A 20,250-nucleotide genomic window follows, 5' to 3' on the forward strand; every position below is an offset into this window, starting at 1 on the left:
AGAACTACCTACCTTATTTTTAGTTGAATTAATAGAACTAGTTTATTTAGTTGAATTAATAGAACTAGTAGTAAGTGTTTAATGTTTCACCTATATATGAACATATGTTAGATATTAATGTCAAATGTTAGATGAATTAGATATAAATTATATATTAGATATATATTTAATTTAGTTATATGAGATTTCATTATCTAATTAACATTTTATTATATAGAACTAGCTACCTTATTTTTAGTAAGAAAATTAATAGAACTAGTTTAGTTGAATTAATTAGTTGAACTAGTTAGTTGAATTAGTTCAATTAATTAGGTATATTTTCGTAAGTGCTTAGTTGAATTAGTTCAATTAATTAGTTGAACTAGTTGAATTAACAGAATTAGTTGAATTAATAGAACTAATCCGTGTTTAATGTTTCACCTATGAACATAGGAATGTCGTCTGACGACGAACACGATTTCATTATGTGCGAATATTGCGAAGACCAGCGCGGCCTGTGCGGCAGAAAATTTCTAGTTGATGATAGACGCTTCAGCATCAAGCTGGATGAGAACTTCGAAGTGGATACAGTAAGTCACAAAGACAAGTCTTTTTTCATAATTAAGCATGACTTATGCTTCATTTGCTTCAACTTCTAATTTTAATTTTTCACTATTCTACTAGCGTATCCCCTACCATGCAAGAATTTTTGTCTTGGATAAGATAGGTTTCAGTCCTAACGAAACTATGGAGGTAAAAAGAGTTTACTTGAAGACCGAGCATGGTTATACCTTCAACGTCAAATTATACAATGCAGACACATACACCTATTTTGAATGCAAAACTTGGCAAGCACTATGCAAGGCTTATGCATTTGAGCCTGATATGGTTATCACCTTTGATATTCGTCCGGAAGATGATATTGAAGGTAACAGAGACATCTGGGTCGATGTGCAGACGCCTCCAGTTCTACCATTATGTGAGTTTCTCAACCATATTTATGTCTTCGATATGAGATTATTTGAACCAGTTGAATAATTAATAGATCTCAATTTATATTGACAGCTTACTTCCAATCAAGCAAACATGTCCGGCGCTTGGTCGACAGGACCGTCCACTATCCCGGGGCTGAACTAAACTACGAGGAGACAAGTCATTATGTTTCATGGCTTGAGGATCTTGATGCTGTCAAGACAAATTTCTTTCCTGCACTTAGAAATGTTAGTACTCAAAACATGCGACCAATAGTGTTCGTACTGAACTACGGTCACATATATTTAGGAAAGATGGTAAGATTTCTACTATTTCTCCTCAGTGCATCTTTTGCATACATTATTTTTTAAGCTAAACTTCATTGCTAAGTATGTTACTATACGATGTTCTTCAACAGGGACTCCCGATGAATGTTGTGCCTGATTGGATCGAGACTAAAGGTACCATGAATATTGTTAGCTTACGGCCAAGATATCATACAATGCACTTTAGTGCATTCAGGATTTCTAATAGCGAGGAATGCTTAATAGTAAAAGACTGGAGCAAAATTGTGAACGATCACAAAGAAGTACTAGGGGGCAGCAATCAGAAGCGCAACCCACGATTAGGAGACAGGTTCATCTACATGCTCCAATATGATGAATCAGTAAAGCTATACATGTTCTATGCTATTTTACCTGAGAGAGAGCAGCAGGAGTGATTAATTAACTAGTTCATGCTCTTAGTACTTGTCCTCTCATGTTCGTGTTCTTCGTCCTGAACTTAATCTCAAAGTGTGATTTGCTTTTGTGGTGTTATGACCGCTTATAATATCATTACCATGTTGAACTCGATGATATCTTTTCTATGAAAACCGTTGGTGATGATATATATGATGCAAGAGTTTTTATATTAATATGATGATGATGATGATGATGAGTTATTATATCATTTATGAAAGAAACTGCATATTAGTTTCAACTGGATGGATTCTAGCTAAGTGATCAAGTATATGCCATATCCATATTACCTCGATCACTTAAGTAGGTGATCAAGTATATATAATATGGATATGACATATACTTGATGACTTAGCTAGGATCCACGCATCTAGTCAAACTAATTTGCGGTACATTCACCTAATGATTTAACAACTCATTATAATGTAAAACAATCACTAAATTAAATTGAAAACACAAAATTAAAGTAAAAATAAAAAATAAAACCAAAACACACCCAAACATTTAGTACCAGTTGGTGTTACCAGCCGGTATTAATGTCCTACGCGCCCACGGAGCTGGCTCGTGCCACGTGGTTGCCCTTTAGCACCGGTTCGTGCTGAACCGGTACTAAAGGGGGGGCTTTAGTGCCCACAATTTAGTGCCGGTTACCGAACCGGCACTAAAGGGCCTTACGAACCGGTGCTATTGCCCGGTTCTGCACTAGTGCACATCATTCTCCTAATGATGTGATCCCGTTAATCAAATGACAACTGATGTCTATGGTTAGGAAACTCAATCATGTTTGATCAACGAGCTAGTTAAGTAGAGGCATACTAGTGACACTAAGTTTATCTATGTATTCACACATGTATATGTTTCCGGTTAATACAATTCTAGCATGAATAATAAACATTTATCATGATATGAGGAAATAAATAATAACTTTATTATTGCCTCTAGGGCATATTTCCTTCAGTATCATCATTTCACTCGCATTGCATGTGCTAGAAAGTTGAGAGCGTTACGGAAAAAACTGGATGCACTTCGTGTACAAAATGGACAATCTCTTTCGAAGTATCAGGGTTTCGGACAAAAACTCATCTGTTACAAAAGGATTTCATTTTTTTGAACTTATTTGAACTCCAGACTTTTTGTGTGTTCAAAATGCACCATTCAAAGCCACATCATCCGTTTTCAACCCTTTCTGACTTCATTTGTTATTTTTCATGCATTTACTGATTTTGTGGGCTAAATGCACTACAAGAAATATGTCAACTTATGACCTTCTGTCAGTGACCCTCGAAGAATTTGTCATAAATTTATGACCATTTTAGACCAATTGGTCAAAAGCTGTTCAGGGGGCTCCAAACCCTAAACCATTGCGACCATTTTGGTCAGAAAGGTCGTAATTTCGTTACACGAAATGGTCACAAAGCAAACAGTGCTAGTCCGCTGCCTTATTTCTAGTTGTTAATGACCAATATAGATGGTCATAGCCTTGTAGATTGTGGTGGGTTGTGATGACTAGGCGCCATTATTAGGGAACGTAGTAATTTCAAAAAAATTCTTACGCACACGCAAGATCATGGTGATGCATAGAAACGAGAGGGGAGAGTGTGATCTACGTACCCTTGTAGACCGACAGCGGAAGTGTTAGCACAACGCGGTTGACGTAGTCGTACGTCTTCACGGCCTGACCGATCAAGCACCGAAACTACGGCACCTCCGAGTTCTAGCACACGTTCAGCTCGATGACGATCCCCGGACTTCGATCCAGCAAAGTGTCGGGGAAGAGTTCCGTCAGCACGACGGCGTGGTGACGATCTTGGTGTACTACCGTTGCAGGGCTTCGCCTAAGCACCGCTACAATATTATCGAGGATTATGGTGGAAGGGGGCACCGCACACGGCTAAGAATATGATCACGTGGATCAACTTGTGTCTCTATGGGGTGCCCCCTGCCCCCGTATATAAAGGAGTGGAGGAGGGGAGGGCCGGCCCTCTCTATGGCGCACCCTAGGGGAGTCCTACTCCCATCCGGAGTAGGATTCCCTTTTCCTAGTCCAACTAGGAGTCCTTCCATGTAGTAGGAGTAGGAGACAAGGAAGGGGAAGAGGGAAGAGAAGGAAGGAGGGGGCGCAGCCCTCCCCCTAGTCCAATTAGGACTAGGCCTTGGGGGGCGCGCGGCCTGCCTCTCCCTCTCCCCTAAAGCCCAACAACGCCCATATACTTCTTCTCTCATATTCTCGTAACTCCCCGGTACTCCGAAAAATACCCGAACCACTCGGAACCTTTCTGATGTCCGAATATAGTCGTCCAATATATCGATCTTTACGTCTCGACCATTTCGAGACTCCTCGTCATGTCCTCGATCTCATTCGGGACTCCGAACTCCTTAGGTACATCAAAACTCATAAACTCATAATATAACTGTCATCGAAACCTTAAGCGTGCGGACCCAACGGGTTCGCGAACAATGTAGACATGACCGAGACAAGTCTCCGGTCAATAACCAATAGCGGAACCTGGATGCTCATATTGGCTCCTACATATTCTACGAAGATCTTTATCGGTCAGACCGCATAACAACATACATTGTTCCCTTCGTCATCGGTATGTTACTTGCCCGAGATTCGATCGTCGGTATCTCAATACCTAGTTCAATCTCGTTACCGGCAAGTCTCTTTACTCGTTCCGTAATACATCATCTTGCAACTAACTCATTAGTTGCAATGCTTGCAAGGCTTATGTGATGTGCATTACCGAGAGGGCCCAGAGATACCTCTCCGACAATCGGAGTGACAAATCCTAATCTCGAAATACGCCAACCCAAAATTTACCTTTGGAGACACCTGTAGAGCTCCTTTATAATCACCCAGATACGTTGTGACGTTTGGTAGCACACAAAGTGTTCCTCCGACAAACGGGAGTTGCATAATCTCATAGTCATAGGAACATGTATAAGTCATGAAGAAAGCAATAGCAACATACTAAACGATCGGGTGCTAAGCTAATGGAATGGGTCATGTCAATCACATCATTCTCCTAATAATGTGATCCCATTAATCAAATAACAACTCTTTGTCTATGGTTAGGAAACATAACCATCTTTGATTAACGAGCTAGTCAAGTAGAGGCATACTAGTGACACTCTGTTTGTCTATGTATTCACACATGTATTATGTTTCCGGTTAATACAATTGTAGCATGAATAATAAACATTTATCATGAAATAAGGAAATAAATAATAACTTTATTATTGCCTCTAGGGCATATTTCCTTCAGTCTCCCACTTGCACTAGAGTCAATAATCTAGTTCACATCGCCATGTGATCTAACATCAATAGTTCACATCTTTATGTGGTTAACACCCATAGTTCACATCGATATGTGACCAACACCCAAAGGGTTTACTAGAGTCAGTAATCTAGTTCACATTGCTATGTGATTAACACCCAAAGAGTACTAAGGTGTGATCATGTTTTGCCTGTGAGAGAAGTTAGTCAACGGGTCTGCCATATTCAGATCCGTAAGTATTTTGCAATTTTCTATGTCTACAATGCTCTGCACGGAGCTACTTTAGCTAATTGCTCCCACTTTTAATATGTATCCAGATGAAGAATAAGAGTCATCCGGATCAGTGCCAAAACTTGTATCGACGTAACCCTTTTACGACGAACCTTTTGTCACCTCCATAATCGAGAAACATATCCTTATTCCACTAAGGATAATTTTGACCGCTGTCCAGTGATCTACTCCTAGATCACTATTGTACTCCCTTGCCAAAATTAGTGTAGGGTATACAAGTGAGTTCGGGTATTTTTCGGAGTACCGGGGAGTTATGAGAATAGGGGAGAAGAAGTATATGGGCCTTATTGGGCTTTAGGGGAGAGGGAGAGGCAGGCTGCGTGCCCCCCAAGGCCTAGTCCGAATTGGACTAGGGGGAGGGGCTGCGCCCCCTCCTTCCTTCTCTTCCCTCTTCCCCTTCCTTGTATCCTACTCCTACTACATGGAAGGACTCCTAGTTGGACTAGGAAAAGGGGAATCCTACTCCCGATGGGAGTAGGACTCCCCTAGGGCGCGCCATAGAGAGGGCCGGCCCTCCCCTCCTCCACTCCTTTATATACGGAGGCAGGGGGCACCCCATAGAGACACAAGTTGATCCACGTGATCATATTCTTATCCGTGTGTGGTGCCCCCTTCCACCATAATCCTCGATAATATTGTAGCGGTGCTTAGGCGAAGCCCTGTGACGGTAGTACACCAAGATCGTCACCACGCCGTCGTGCTGACGGAACTCTTCCCCGACACTTTGCTGGATCGGAGTCCAAGGATCGTCATCGAGCTGAACGTGTGCTAGAACTCGGAGGTGCCGTAGTTTCGGTGCTTGATCGGTCGGGCCGTGAAGACGTGCGACTACATCAACCGCGTTGTGCTAACGCTTCCACTGTCGGTCTACAAGGGTACGTAGATCACACTCTCCCCTCTCGTTGCTATGCATCACCATGATCTTGCGTGTGCGTAGGAAATTTTTTGAAATTACTACGTTCCCCAATAGTGGCATCCGAGCCTGGTTTTATGTGTTGATGTTATATGCACGAGTAGAACACAAGTGAGTTGTGGGCGATATAAGTCATACTGCTTACTAGCATGTCATACTTTGGTTCGGCGGTATTGTTGGACGAAGCGGCCCGGACCAACATTACGCGTACGCTTACGCGAGACTGGTTCTCCCGACGTGCTTTGCACAAAGGTGGCTAGCGGGTGACAGTTTCTCCAACTTTAGTTGAACCGAGTGTGGCTACGCCCGGTCCTTGCGAAGGTTAAAACAGCACCAACTTGACAAACTATCGTTGTGGTTTTGATGCGTAGGTAAGATTGGTTCTTGCTTAAGCCCGTAGCAGCCACGTAAAACTTGCAACAACAAAGTAGAGGACGTCTAACTTGTTTTTGCAGGGCATGTTGTGATGTGATATAGTCAAAACGTGATGAGATATAAGTTGTTGTATGAGATGATCATGTTTTGTTGAAGTTATCGGCAACTGGCAAAAGCCTTATGGTTGTCTCTTTATTGCATAAGATGCAAGCGCCAAATAATTGCTTTACTTTATCGCTATGCGATAGCAATAGTTGCAAGAGCAATAGTTGGCAAGACGACCGTGTGACGACACATTGATATAGATCAAGATGATGGAGATCATGGTGTCATGCCGGTGATGATAGAGATCATGACAGTACTTTGGAGATGGAGATCAAAGGCGCAAGATGATGATGGCCATATCATGTCACATATTTTGATTGCATATGATGTTTATCTTTTATACATCTTATTTTGCTTAGTTTGACGGTAGCATTTTAAGATGATCTCTCACTAATTATCAAGAAGTGTTCTCCCTGAGTATGCACCGTTGCGAAAGTTCTTCGTGCTGAGACACCACGTGATGATCGGGTGTGATAGGCTCTACGTTCAAATACAACGGGTGCAAAACAGTTGCACACGCGGAATACTCAGGTTATACTTGACGAGCCAAGCATATACAGATATGGCCTCGGAACACGGAGACCGAAAGGTCGAGCATGAATCATATAGTAGATATGATCAACATAGTGATGTTCACCAATGAAACTACTCCATCTCACGTGATCATCGGACATGGTTTAGTTGATTTGGATCACGTGATCACTTAGAGGATTAGAGGGATGTCTATCTAAGTGGGAGTTCTTAAGTAATATGATTAAATTGAACTTAAATTTATCATGAACTTAGTCCTGGTAGTATTTTGCAAATCATGTTGTAGATCAATAGCTCGCGTTGTTGCTTCCCTGTGTTTATTTTGATATGTTCCTAGAGAAAATTGTGTTGAAAGATGTTAGTAGCAAAGATGCGGATTGGATCCATGATCTGAGGTTTATCCTCATTGCTCCACAGAAGAATTATATCCTTGATGGACCGCTAGGTGACAGACCTATTGCAGGAGCAGATGCAGACATTATGAACGTTTGGCTAGCTCAATATGATGACTACTTGATAGTTTAGTGCACCATGCTTAATGGCTTAGAATCGGGACTTCAAAGACATTTTGAACGTCATGGACTATATGAGATGTTCCAGGAGTTGAAGTTAATATTTCAAGAAAATACCCGAGTTGAGAAATATGAAGTCTCCAACAAGTTCTATAGCTAAAAGATGGAGGAGAATCGCTCAACTAGTGAGCATGTGCCCAGATTGTCTGAGTACTACAATCGCTTGAATCAAGTGGGAGTTAATCTTCCAGATAAGATAGTGATTGACAGAATTCTCTAGTCACCATCACCAAGTTAGTAGAACTTCATGATGAACTATGATATGCAAGGGATAACGGAAGCGATTCCCAAGCTCTTCGTAATGCGGAAATTGATGAAGGTAGAAATCGAGAAAAACATCAAGTGTTGATGGTAGACAAGACCACTAGTTTCAAGAAAAGGGCAGCGGGAAGAAGGGGAACTTCAAAAAGAACAGCAAGCAAGTTGCTGCTCAAGTGAAGAAGCCCAAGTCTGATCCTAAGCCTGAGACTAAGTGCTTCTACTGCAAAGGGACTGGTCACTGGAAGCGGAACTACCCCAAGTGATTGGCAGATAAGAAGGATGGCAAAGTGAACATAAGTATATTTGATATACATGTTATTGATGTGTACTTTACTAGTGTTTATAGCAACCCCTCAGTATTTGATACTAGTTCAGTTGCTAAGATTAGTAACTCGAAACGGGAGTTGCAGAATAAACAGAGACTAGTTAAGGGTGAAGTGACGATGTGTGTTGGAAGTGGTTCCAAGATTGATATGATCATCATCGCACACTCCCTATAAATTCGGGATTAGTGTTGAACCTAAATAGGTGTTATTTGGTGTTTACGTTGAGCATGAATATGATTTGATCATGTTTATTGTAATACGGTTATTCATTTAAGTAAGAGAATAAATTGTTGTTCTGTTTACATGAATAAAACCTTATATGGTTACACACCCAATGAAAATAGTTCGTTGGATCTCGATCGTAGTGATACACATAATCATAATATTGAAACCAAAAGATGCAAAGTTAATAATGATAGTGCAACTTATTTGTAGCACTACCGTTTAGGTCATATTGGTGTAAAGCGCATGAAGAAACTCCATGCTGATGGGCTTTTGGAATCACTTGATTATGAATCAGTTGATGCTTGCGAACCATGCCTCATGGGCAAGATGACTAAGACTGTTCTTCGGAACAATGGAGCGAGCAATAGATTTGTTGGAAATCATACATACTGATGTATGTGGTCCGATGAATATTGAGGCTCGCGATAGGTATCATTATTTTCTGATCTTCACAGATGATTTGAGCAGATATGAGTATATCTACTTGATGAAACAAAGGTCTGAAACATTTGAAAAGTTCAAAGAATTTCAAAGTGAAGTGGAGAATCATCGTAACAAAAATGAAAGTTTCTACGATATGATCGCAGAAGTAAAATATTTGAGTTACGAGTTTGGTCTTCAATTAAAACAATGTAGAATAGTTTCACAAACTCATGCCACCTAGAACACCACAGGATAATGGTGTGTCCGAATGTCATAACCGTACTTTATTAGATATGGTACGATCTATGATATCTCTTACCGATCTACCACTATCGTTTTGGGGTTATGCATTAGAGACAGCTGCATTCACGTTAAATAGGGCACCATCTAAGTCCGTTGAGACGACACAATCTGAACTGTGGTTTGGCAAGAAACCAAAGTTGTCGTTTCTTAAAGTTTGGGGTTGTGATGCTTATATGAAAAAGTTTCATCCTAATAAGCTCAAACCCAAATCGGAGAAATATGTCTTCATAGGATACCCAAAGGAGACCGTTGGGTACACCTTCTATCACAAATCCGAAGGCAAGACTTTTGTTGCTAAATTCGGAGTTTTTCTAGAGAAGGAGTTTCTCTCGAGAGAAGTGAGTGGGAGGAAAGTAGAACTTGATGAGGTAACTATACCTGCTCCCTTATTGGAAAGTAGTTCATCACAGAAATCTGTTCCTGTGACTACTACACCAATTAGTGAGGAAGCTAATGATGATGATCATGTAACTTCAGATCAAGTTACTACCAAATCTCGTAGGTAAACCAGAGTGAGATCCGCACCAGAGTGGTACGGTAATCCTGTTCTGGAAGTCATGTTACTAGACCATGACGAACTTGCGAACTATGAGGAAGGGATGATGAGCCCAGATTCCGCGGAATGGTTTGAGGCCATGAAATCTGAGATATGATCCATGTATGAGAACAAAGTATGGACTTTGATGGATTTGCCTGATGATCGGCAAGCCATAGAAAATAAATGGATCTTCAAGAGGAAGACGGACGCTGATAGTAGTGTTACTATCTACAAAGCTAGAATTGTCGCAAAAGGTTTTCGACAAGTTCAAGGTGTTGACTACGATGAGATTTTCTCACTCGTATCTATGCTTAAGTCTGTCCGAATCATGTTAGCAATTGCCGCATTTTATGAAATCTGGAAAATGGATAAACAAAACTGCATTCCTTAATGGATTTACTAAAGAAGAGTTGTATACGATGCAACTAGAAGGTTTTGTCGATCCTAAAGGTGTTAACTAAATATGCAAGCTCCAGCGATCCATCTATGGACTGGTGCAAGAATCTCGGAGTTGGAATATACGCTTTGATAAGTTGATCAAAGCATATAGTTTTATACAGACTTGCGGTGAAGCCTATATTTACAAGAAAGTGAGTGGGAGCACTACATCATTTCTGATAAGTATATGTGTATGACATATTGTTGATCAGAAATAATGTAGAATTATTCTGCAAAGCATAAAGGAGTGTTTGAAAGGAGTTTTTCAAAGAAAGACCTCGGTAAAGCTGCTTAAATATTGAGTATTAAGATCTATAGAGATAGATCAAGACGCTTGATAAGTTTTTCAATGAGTACATACCTTGACAAGATTTTGAAGTAGTTCAAAATGGAACAGTCAAAGAAAAAGTTTCTTGCCTATGTTACAAGGTGTGAAGTTGAGTAAGACTCAAAGCCCGACCACGGCAGAAGATAGAAAGAGAATGAAAGTCATTCCCTATGCCTCAGTCATAGGTTCTATAAAGTATGCCATGCTGTGTACCAGATCTATTGTATACCATACACTGTGTTAAGAGAGGGAGTACAATAGTGATCTAAGAGTAGATCAATGGACAGCGGTCAAAATTATCCTTACTGGAATAACGATATGTTTCTCGATTACGGAGGTGACAAAAGGTTCGTCGTAAAAGGTTACGTTGATGCAAGCTTTGACACTGATCCAGATGACTCTAAGTCTCAATCTGGATACATATTGAAAGTGGGAGCAATTAGCTAGAGTAGCTCCATGCAGATCATTGTTGACATAGAAATTTGCAAAATACATGCGGATCTGAATGTGGCAGACCCGTTGACTAAACTTCTCTCACAAGCAAAACATGATCACTTTTTGGGTCTTAATCACATAGCGATGTGAACTAGATTATTGAATCTAGTAAACCCTTTGGGTGTTAGTCACATGGAGATGTGAACCAATCACATAAAGATGTGAACTATTCATGTTAAATCACATGGCGATGTGATCTAGATTATTGACTCTAGTGCAAGTGGGAGACTGAAGGAAATATGCCCTAGAGGCAATAATAAAGTTATTATTTATTTCCTTATATCATGATAAATGTTTATTATTCATGCTAGAATTGTATTAACCGGAAACATAATACATGTGTGAATACATAGATAAACAGAGTGTCACTAGTATGCCTCTACTTGACTAGCTCGTTAATCAAAGATGGTTATGTTTCCTAACCATGGACAAAGAGTTGTTATTTGATTAACGGGATCACATCATTAGTTGAATGATCTGATTGACATGACCCATTCCATTAGCTTAGCACCCGATCATTTAGTATGTTGCTATTGCTTTCTTCATGACTTATACATGTTCCTATGACTATGAGATTATGCAACTCCCGTTTGTCGGAGGAACACTTTGTGTGCTACCAAACGTCACAACATAATTGGGTGATTATAAAGGAGCTCTACAGGTGTCTCCAAAGGTACATGTTGGGTTGGCGTATTTCGAGATTAGGATTTGTCACTCCGAATGTCGGAGAGGTATCTCTGGGCCCTCTCAGTAATGCACATCACTTAAGCCTTGCAAGCATTGCAACTAATGAGTTAGGTGCGGGGTGATATATTACGGAACGAGTAAAGAGACTTGCCGATAACAAGATTGAACTAGGTATTGGATACCGATGATCGAATCTCAAGCAAGTAACATACCGATGACAAAGAGAACAACGTATGTTGTTATGCGGTCTGACCGATAAAGATCTTCGTAGAATATGTAGGAACCAATATGGGCATCCAGGTCCCGCTATTGGTTATTGACCGGAGACGTGTCTCGGTCATGTCTACATTGTTCTCGAACCGTAGGGTCCGCACGCTTAAGGTTTCGATGACAGTTATATTATGAGTTTATGAGTTTTGATGTACCGAAGGAGTTCGGAGTCCCGAATGAGATCGGGGACATGACGAGGAGTCTCGAAATGGTCGAGACGTAAAGATCGATATATTGGACGACTATATTCGGACTTCGGAAAGGTTCCGAGTGATTCGGGTATTTTTCGGAGTACCGGAGAGTTACGGGAATTCGTCGGGAGAAGTATTGGGCCTTATTGGGCCATACGAGAAAGAGAGAGGGGCTGCATAGGGCAGGCCGCGCGCCCCCCCAAGGCCTAGTCCGAATTGGACTAGGGGGAGGGGCTGCGTCCCTTCCTTGTTTCCTACTCCTACTACATGGAAGGACTCCTAGTTGGACTAGGAAAGGGGGAATCCTACTCCCGGTGGGAGTAGGACTCCCCTAGGGCGCGCCATAGAGAGGGTCGGCCCTCCCCTCCTCCACTCCTTTATATACAGGGGCAGGGGGCACCTCATAGACACACAAGTTGATCTTCATGGTCGTTCCTTAGCCGTGTGCGGTGCCCCCCTCCACCATATTCCACCTCGGTCATATTGTAGCAGTGCTTAGGCGAAGCCCTGCGACGGTAGAACATCAAGATCGTCACCACGCCGTCGTGCTGACGGAACTCCTCCCCGATGCTTTGCTGGATCGGAGCCCGGGGATCGTCATCGAGCTGAACGTGTGCCAAGAACTCGGAGGTGCCGGAGTAACGGTGCTTGGATCGGTCGGATCGGGAAGACGTACGACTACTTCCTCTATGTTGCGTCAACGCTTCCGCTTCGGTCTACGAGGGTACGTAGACAACACTCTCCCCTCTCGTTGCTATGCATCACCATGATCTTGCGTGTGCGTAGGAAATTTTTGAAATTACTACGTTCCCCAACAACCACAACCCCTAAGAAAAGAAAATTCTTTGACCCACTAATGGATAGGTCAACCTTGTTTTTTTAACGCGGTACAGATTCAGACGCATAATAAGACACATGCAATCACTCCTATGAACGCACGCACGCACACCTATCTCTATGAGACCGTCTCCTTCCATTGAGGCACATTGCCGAAAGACCTGAAATAAATCGAGAAAAATGCGACTAGTAAGTCTAGGACTTTAACTCTGTTGGGCTGGGGATACTACTGTTCTCCTAACCATTCAATCACAGTTTGGTTCGTGATAAGCCCAACTTGTCATTGTCCATGTATAATTGAAAAATACAGTGGATATATTAGTAGTTTGCTAAAGGTAACAAAATTAATAAACCCGACCCTCACCCAAAGACAGGAGAGATTATTTTTTAAATTTGATTTAACATTTTTTTATTTTGAGGAGAATACTCATAAAACGTTCTGGTTTTTAGGTTCTGTTTCATTAGATGCAAGGAACGCAAAAATTCCTCTTCTACTCCCGAGGTCATTTAGCTCGGTATGAACAATAAAACAAAATAAAAATAAAAAACCTGATTTTTTCTGACAAACTTTGATTTTTTATATACTTGCCAAATTTCATCACTAGATGACATTCATGGAAGTCGTGAAAAAAATCAGCACTCCAAATGATTTCAAAAATAACATTTTTGCAGCACCGATTTTGCTTTTTTTTTTCTTTTTGCCACGACTTCCATAGATGTTCTTTTTGAATGAAATTTGGCAAGTACAAAAACATTTTCCGAGTTCACTAAAAAAATTTGAGCTCAGGAGATACTCCGCTGCAAGGCAATTATACTACTCCCTCTCTATCAAAATATAAGTCGTTTTTTGATACAAAGGGAGTATAAAAACACTTCTTATATTTTGATTTTTGTAGGGCTTCTTATATTTTGATTAAGAGGGAGTATTTTCTTCTGGAGAAAGAAATGACGGGTCAGAAAGGGCCCACGTCCCCCTAAAAAGTGGGGCCCACGTGGCAGCCACTAGACCACATGAAAAATCATAAGAACGAAAGGGCCCACAAGGCAGCCAGTGGGTGCAGTGGAACTAGGCTTGTAGGGTCTCTCTCTCCCTCCCCCCTTCCTCCCCCGCCGCCGCCGCCGCCGACGAAAATGTTGGCGGCTCGCCGCCACGCCGCCTCCACCCCCGCTCCGCTCCTCCTCCGGCGCCTCTCCGCCCAGCCGCAACCCAAGGCCCCTGTGCCTCCACCTCCTCCGCCCCCGCCGTCGGACGAGGGGGCCGCAGTGTGGGCCCGTCGCGCGGTCGCGCTCTCGCTGCTGGGGCTCACCGGCGCCGTCGCCGCCAGCGCCTTCAGCGACCTCTCCGTCTTCCTCTCCTGCTCCAGGTCCAACACCCCCGCCCACTCCCCCACCGTCGCTCATCTCCCTGTAATTTCTGGCTGTGTTGACCGGACGTGGAACCCAGATGCGCCCAAGATCACAACTTTGCGCCGATTCGTTTACCTGTTAGCATTCGTTTCCACGTATTCGTATCCTGTTTGTAGTTTTGATTTCAATGTAGTATGCGTGCTCTTGCTGCTGATGTTGATTTGTACTCAAATTTGCCTTCTTTTGTTATTTACAAAGAACAGGGGATGGATAACTGGAGATGAGGGGCCAGGGCTAACTGCTTTTGCTGCTCCTGTTGTTGTTGCAGCCAGGCAATGGAGAAGGCTACCAAGAACCAGCAGGTAGCGAGCGCGATCGGCGAGCCCATCACGCGGGGTCCCTGGTACAGCGCGTCCATCGCCGTGAACCGCGCGAGGCGCTCCGTCTCCTGCACTTTCCCTGTGTCGGGGCCCCAAGGCGACGGGCTTCTCAAGTTCAAGGCTGTTCGCTTGGGAGGTGTGTGCCGGTTGACAACTTGACATCAAAATTTTGTGTCTCATTTCATAAATGAATGAAGCCTGATTCAGATAAATCTTTGCCAGCAGTTATCATAGCTATAGCAATTGTTGCAACGGTAGACTGCAGAATGACATACCTAGATTCTGATATTTGCTCACAAAAGTTACATGGTTCAAAGTAAAGTTGAGCAAGCTAAGCATAGGGTTTGAGGTTGAGCCTGGTGCTCACTATGCAACATCAGTATTCTCACAATCCTTTTAAAATGTAAAAGAAAGAATGAAACTCAACTTCTACCCTTGTTGCCCTTGATTGTTTCAACACTAACAAATTATTTCTGATTTCATAAATGAATGAAGCGTGATTGGACTTTCGGCTATGCATTTGATAGTGACAAGAACAGTACAGTTACAGTAAACTATCATCGTACTGGAGCAAAATGCAACAACGGCCAATGGCCATAAAGATCAACTATTGGGCAAAGTCAACAACTGCACATCATGCTTATACATACATAAGTACATAACAGTTTAGGACAGATGTAGGCTGTAGAATGAAATAGCTTAAATTATATTATCTGTTCCCAAATTTCCATACCTAGTCTCTCTAGTGGTCTTCTTAATGAGCAGCTATATTATTGTGATAAAGATGGTAGTACTGCTAAATCAAATATGAGACTAAAACAGGAATGGAAACTTGTATGACAACTTAACTGAAGTAGTGATCAAAATACTGAATATGGGTGGCACTCACAAGCTACAGCAAGGCAAGGCACATTGTTGGCATTATGAAGTTGATATGCTCTACCTATGTTGTGGTTTCACCAACTCGTCCCTTGGGTATATCTCTGATATATGGTTTGCGCAAGAAACGTGGAAATGTAGCATTACCTACCTGTGGACCTCTCAAGTGAAACCACATGATTGATGTGGGATATCTGTTTTATGGTATGACGCCATGAACGTGCCTAGTCTTGCTGGATAACTTTGAATGCTGTTGGTATGTGACTATTGTGGATGAGTTACTATAGAGTATAGTAGTTTAGTTGCCATATAAGTAGTTCTGTTTAAGACCCATTTTCCCTTTAGATCACCTCGCTTAGTAGGCAACAACAATGGTCAGACATAATGTTTATTGCTACAATGTACTGTACATCATAGTTCTTGTCCTATCCAGTCTATGGTACGTGACCCTCGTGCTGGGTTTGTTACCAACAATGTAAACATGTATATCTCATGAAGTGGGAGGGGGGTCCTTGCCTTAAAAATGTATTCAACCCTCATCTTTGCTTTAGTATTATCGGTTGTTCTAGCATCACAGATGGGGGATTTATTTTTCAGTGTCGGTTGCTTCAACTCAAAAGTAGGAATTAGTTCAAACTCAACCACACCGCTAAACAAATGCACACCTAAGCTGATCTGTTTTAACTACGGAACAGGGCAGATCGGGTGCCGCCCTGCATCCCTACCTGTAGGTAGTACTAACTGTTTATTCTTAACTGCCTTGAACATTTTTGGTAAAATTTTAAATGTAGAGCTAAAATAGCAATATCTATATTAGTGTCAGATCAGTTGGTGATATGACTTGAGCCATTAGTGTCCAGGTAGCATTATAATTTCAAGCTATAGCATTCGATGGGAATAGGTCGAGATGTCTTTTGGCATGTGTTGTTAAATTTGCCTGCTATGATCTTTCTGGCCATTGGGCCCTGTTATGGCGAAACAGAACACACGAGTAATTCAGTTATTATGCATGCAATTCAATTATTTTGTCACTATTGTTTTACATGTGTTATGGTTCTTCATGCTGTATAACATTTCTGAAATGGTATATTAAGTTAACACCATAATGTTTCATCAATTATCCCCCCTGTGAGGTCAATTATTTTGCTTGTTAGTGTAGAGGAATACCAACTATGTTAGTAGTAGATTGGATGGGTTTGGACTGGATTGACTATCTGTTTTGGGTTCTGGCAAGCCAATTGTGAACAAGTATTTACACAGTTGGTTCAACCTCATGGATCTTTTTTGTGGACACTCTTAACAGTGCTACAAAAGAATTCTTAAAAACAGATTTAGTATCAAAAAAGTTTTTGGCTGATTTTGTTATATAGACCAAAGGTGCAGTGGGCTGGACTTGTGCCCAAAGTACCAGGTAGCTTTGTTTGTGGCTTTGTTTAGATGGGCTAGATTGTAGTGGAATGTAGCAGGTTAGCTCGTAGAAGCATATTTATATAAGGGGTTTTACTATAATTGGCCTATTACAGGACACATTCATGCATATTTAGTTTAGTCTGTTGCTTGCTTTTTCACTGTTATTAAACTGCCTGAACTATTAATGGCTTTAGTTGACCTTCAGTTGTCGCTGTAAGAATGACAGGCTAACCTTTTTGTTTCATTATAATTAGTAGTAGTAAGTATGTCTAGTTTTCTTGTTTGTGAATTCCACTACACAGTGGGTAGATCTATGTTGGAAAGAGGATATGATTTTAGGTACAAAATAGGAGCATATGATTTGATCTTTGAACATTGAATTAAGTTCTGTTAACGAAGTTAATTTGACATTTACAAGAAATAAATTTTATTCCACAGCGCATGACATGGTGCAGTGGAGGTAGAGGTCGATGACGACTTGACTAGGGCCAACTTGGCATTCAAGTGCCTGTCCAGCTTGTCCGCTGTGCTGTGTTGTCACAAATATATTTCTATTATATGTTTATTCGTCGTGCATTTTGATTTACCAGGACAACCTGATTCATATTTATCTCGCATCATCTGTTTCCTCGCAGAGGAATCATGGTTTCGGTTTCTACAGCGCAGCGACTGGGAGATACTCATAATGGACGCCATCCTTGACGTTCGCACCGAAGATGGGAAGCACCAAACAATGAGGGTGATGGTCGCAGACAACACGGCAGCTCCACCACCACCAGCTGACTGCAGGACATGCAAGCCCCGTACAACGCCGACACCAAAGCCAAAGCCTACACCAGTGCCGACGCCGATGCCTACATCGGCGCCACCTCCGGCTCAGGAGAAGTGAGGAGCTCACCTGGAGAGATGCTCTTTGGTGGGTGCTCTGGACATAGCTAGCGTGGAGTGATTGTTTCGCCACGCCTCATTCCTGGGAGAGAAATAAAGTAGTGCGCACTGGACCAACTAAGCAGAAGATCGGATTGTTTTCTCGTACGTTGGGCGGATGATACAGCCTAGAATAGGTTACACGGGTGTTTGTTTCGCGGCGCTGGCCATACTACGAAATACTGTCTATCTCACAAGACTAGAACTGCCTTGGGACTTCTAGCAAGGGCAGCATTTTGAGTGGATCTCAAATTCTTTTGTTGGTTCATTATTCATGATATCTTATCTTTTTTTTGCATGGTAATACGTGTCTTATTTAAATCATAAATACCATAGTACAAGTCACGTAACCGACCTGGCAAAACTCAAAAGATAGCAGAAAGCTAGCAAGGAACAACAATCAAGAAGTAAAATTACAATCAAGATTGAAGAAACCTTTGAACATGACACCAACGCCCGTCACCTGCCTTTGGAACCACCACAGCAGCCACCAAAGGAAAAAATGATGGATCACTTTCACACCCGAGCTCGTAGCGGCTCCATCGCTGATATGCAGCTTTGCGAACCTCCAAGGTGGCTCACCAAAGGCAAAATCATTACCGTTGAACGAATCAGACCGGGGCAATACCCTGGACACGCCATCGAACTTCAGATCTGGCACCCCCACACGACTAGAACGCCGGAGGAGAAAACCACATCTGCCATCCACGAACTGCGAACCCAGCACACGATTCACCATCTTCCAGATGTCGCCGATGCATACCACAATCTGCATCCACTCCTGAACTACCTCCCAAACTCCGCGCCGGCGCTGGAGCAAACGTCGTCGCAACGGCGGAGCCTGAGGATACAGGTCCACCACAAGGATGTCGTCGCCGCCACGCCATCTTTGTTTGAACATACTGATTTTCAAATCCATCCCCAACCATAGGACCGGTCGCCTCGTTGGAGTAGGATCCGAAGAAAATTTATTCAACGCCGCCATCGCCGCAGCCGAAGCCAAGACGATAAACGGCCTAAAATCCTAATCTACGAGAGAAAAAACGATCCACACGCATGGATCCGGCGACACCCCTCAGCACCGACAACCGAGGCCGCCGGCGGAGGGGAGCCGCCGGACGGCGGCAGCGGGGAAGACTCCCGGCGGCGAGGTCGCCTTTTCTTTCCTCTGGCGGAAGAAAGAAAAGCGAACGATCTGGATCGATCAGTCCATATGATATCTTATCTTTTGCTGGCTGCGGACTTGCAATGCGGCTGTCTGTAATACACATACTGCTGCACGGTTGCAGATTACTCTGATACCGCTGCATGCCTAGCTATCGTTTATGTGATGGTTGTTCCAGATTACTCTGATGCACTCGTTGCATTGTATCTCCTGCTCATTTCTCCCGTCCAAGTGGTCCATCTTGGTGTTTTTCTTCTCCCTGGCCTCTCTTGCCGTCTCTGAGGATTCGGTGGCCAGGTCTGGCCCCGCGATGCCGCCGTGGCTTGGACGTGATCTGTGCGATTTCGATGTTTGCAAACTCGAGGGTCGCCGTTTTCAGTCCTCTTTTGTGGCAGAGTTGGACATTCCATCAATGGTTTGAAGGGCAGAGTTCGGGCAGGTTTTATTCGTCACTTTGATTTACACCGTGGTTCTTCTCCGGCCTCCAGCTGCTCTCATGAGCTTGGCATGGTGATCAAGAGATCCTACTCGGTGCTGCTGCTGCTCTGGATGATTGGCGTGGTCGTAATGGAGCTGTCGGTGCTGCTGGCGCACGGCCAAGTCAGATTGAATCGGGCTCGTGCCACTGCCATCATCGACCAAGGAGACAGAATTCAGCGGCAGTGGCGCGGGAGGACTTGAGGAAATTACCGGCCGAGTGGTTTTTGTATTTTTTACTGGGTGTGGCGGTGGCGTGGGAGAAGTGGGCACTCGGGAGACACACATTCATACACCCACCAACGATGCTAAACGCACAACCAGAACGAAGACTAGGCGGAGAGAACTTTATTCCATCTACAGGGAGCCCACCGTCTCATTTTCCTGATGAGGACAGAAACTCGAAGCCCTCCCATCGAAAAGGGCCAGGATCCACGTGTTCCCATGACCCTAAGGCCATCGGAGACGAGATGGACCGACAGCGGTACAGGCGGGAGGCAGAGAAACCTAATCTCTTTTTTGGGGAGGAGGTGGCGGCTGTATTAAAAAACTCTTCAACTGGGTGAAAGTTTTGGGCATAGCAAACC

General features: G+C 42.9%; 1 protein-coding gene across 1 annotated transcript; it reads left to right on the top strand.

Annotated features, from left to right (window-relative positions):
• The first annotated feature begins 14,160 nt into the window (after nt 1-14,160).
• Nucleotides 14,161-18,312, top strand: LOC119352688. The gene is made up of 3 exons (XM_037619265.1): nt 14,161-14,442; nt 14,754-14,941; nt 17,730-18,312. The coding sequence occupies exons 1-3, from the start codon at nt 14,210-14,212 to the stop codon at nt 17,981-17,983; spliced, it is 675 nt and encodes a 224-aa protein (XP_037475162.1). The 5' UTR covers nt 14,161-14,209; the 3' UTR covers nt 17,984-18,312.
• Nucleotides 18,313-20,250: the final 1,938 nt, after the last annotated feature.

The sequence above is a fragment of the Triticum dicoccoides genome, chromosome 2A (assembly GCF_002162155.2).
Source record: "Triticum dicoccoides isolate Atlit2015 ecotype Zavitan chromosome 2A, WEW_v2.0, whole genome shotgun sequence".
In the NCBI taxonomy this organism is placed as follows: domain Eukaryota; kingdom Viridiplantae; phylum Streptophyta; class Magnoliopsida; order Poales; family Poaceae; genus Triticum; species Triticum dicoccoides.

Excerpts from the sequence above, each read along its gene's own strand:
- LOC119352688 (XM_037619265.1), top strand. The coding sequence starts at position 14,210 with ATGTTGGCGGCTCGCCGCCACGCCGCCTCCACCCCCGCTCCGCTCCTC. Across the intron at positions 14,443-14,753 it reads GTCTTCCTCTCCTGCTCCAG|CCAGGCAATGGAGAAGGCTA; the intron begins GTCCAACACCCC and ends TTGTTGTTGCAG. Across the intron at positions 14,942-17,729 it reads CAAGGCTGTTCGCTTGGGAG|AGGAATCATGGTTTCGGTTT; the intron begins GTGTGTGCCGGT and ends GTTTCCTCGCAG.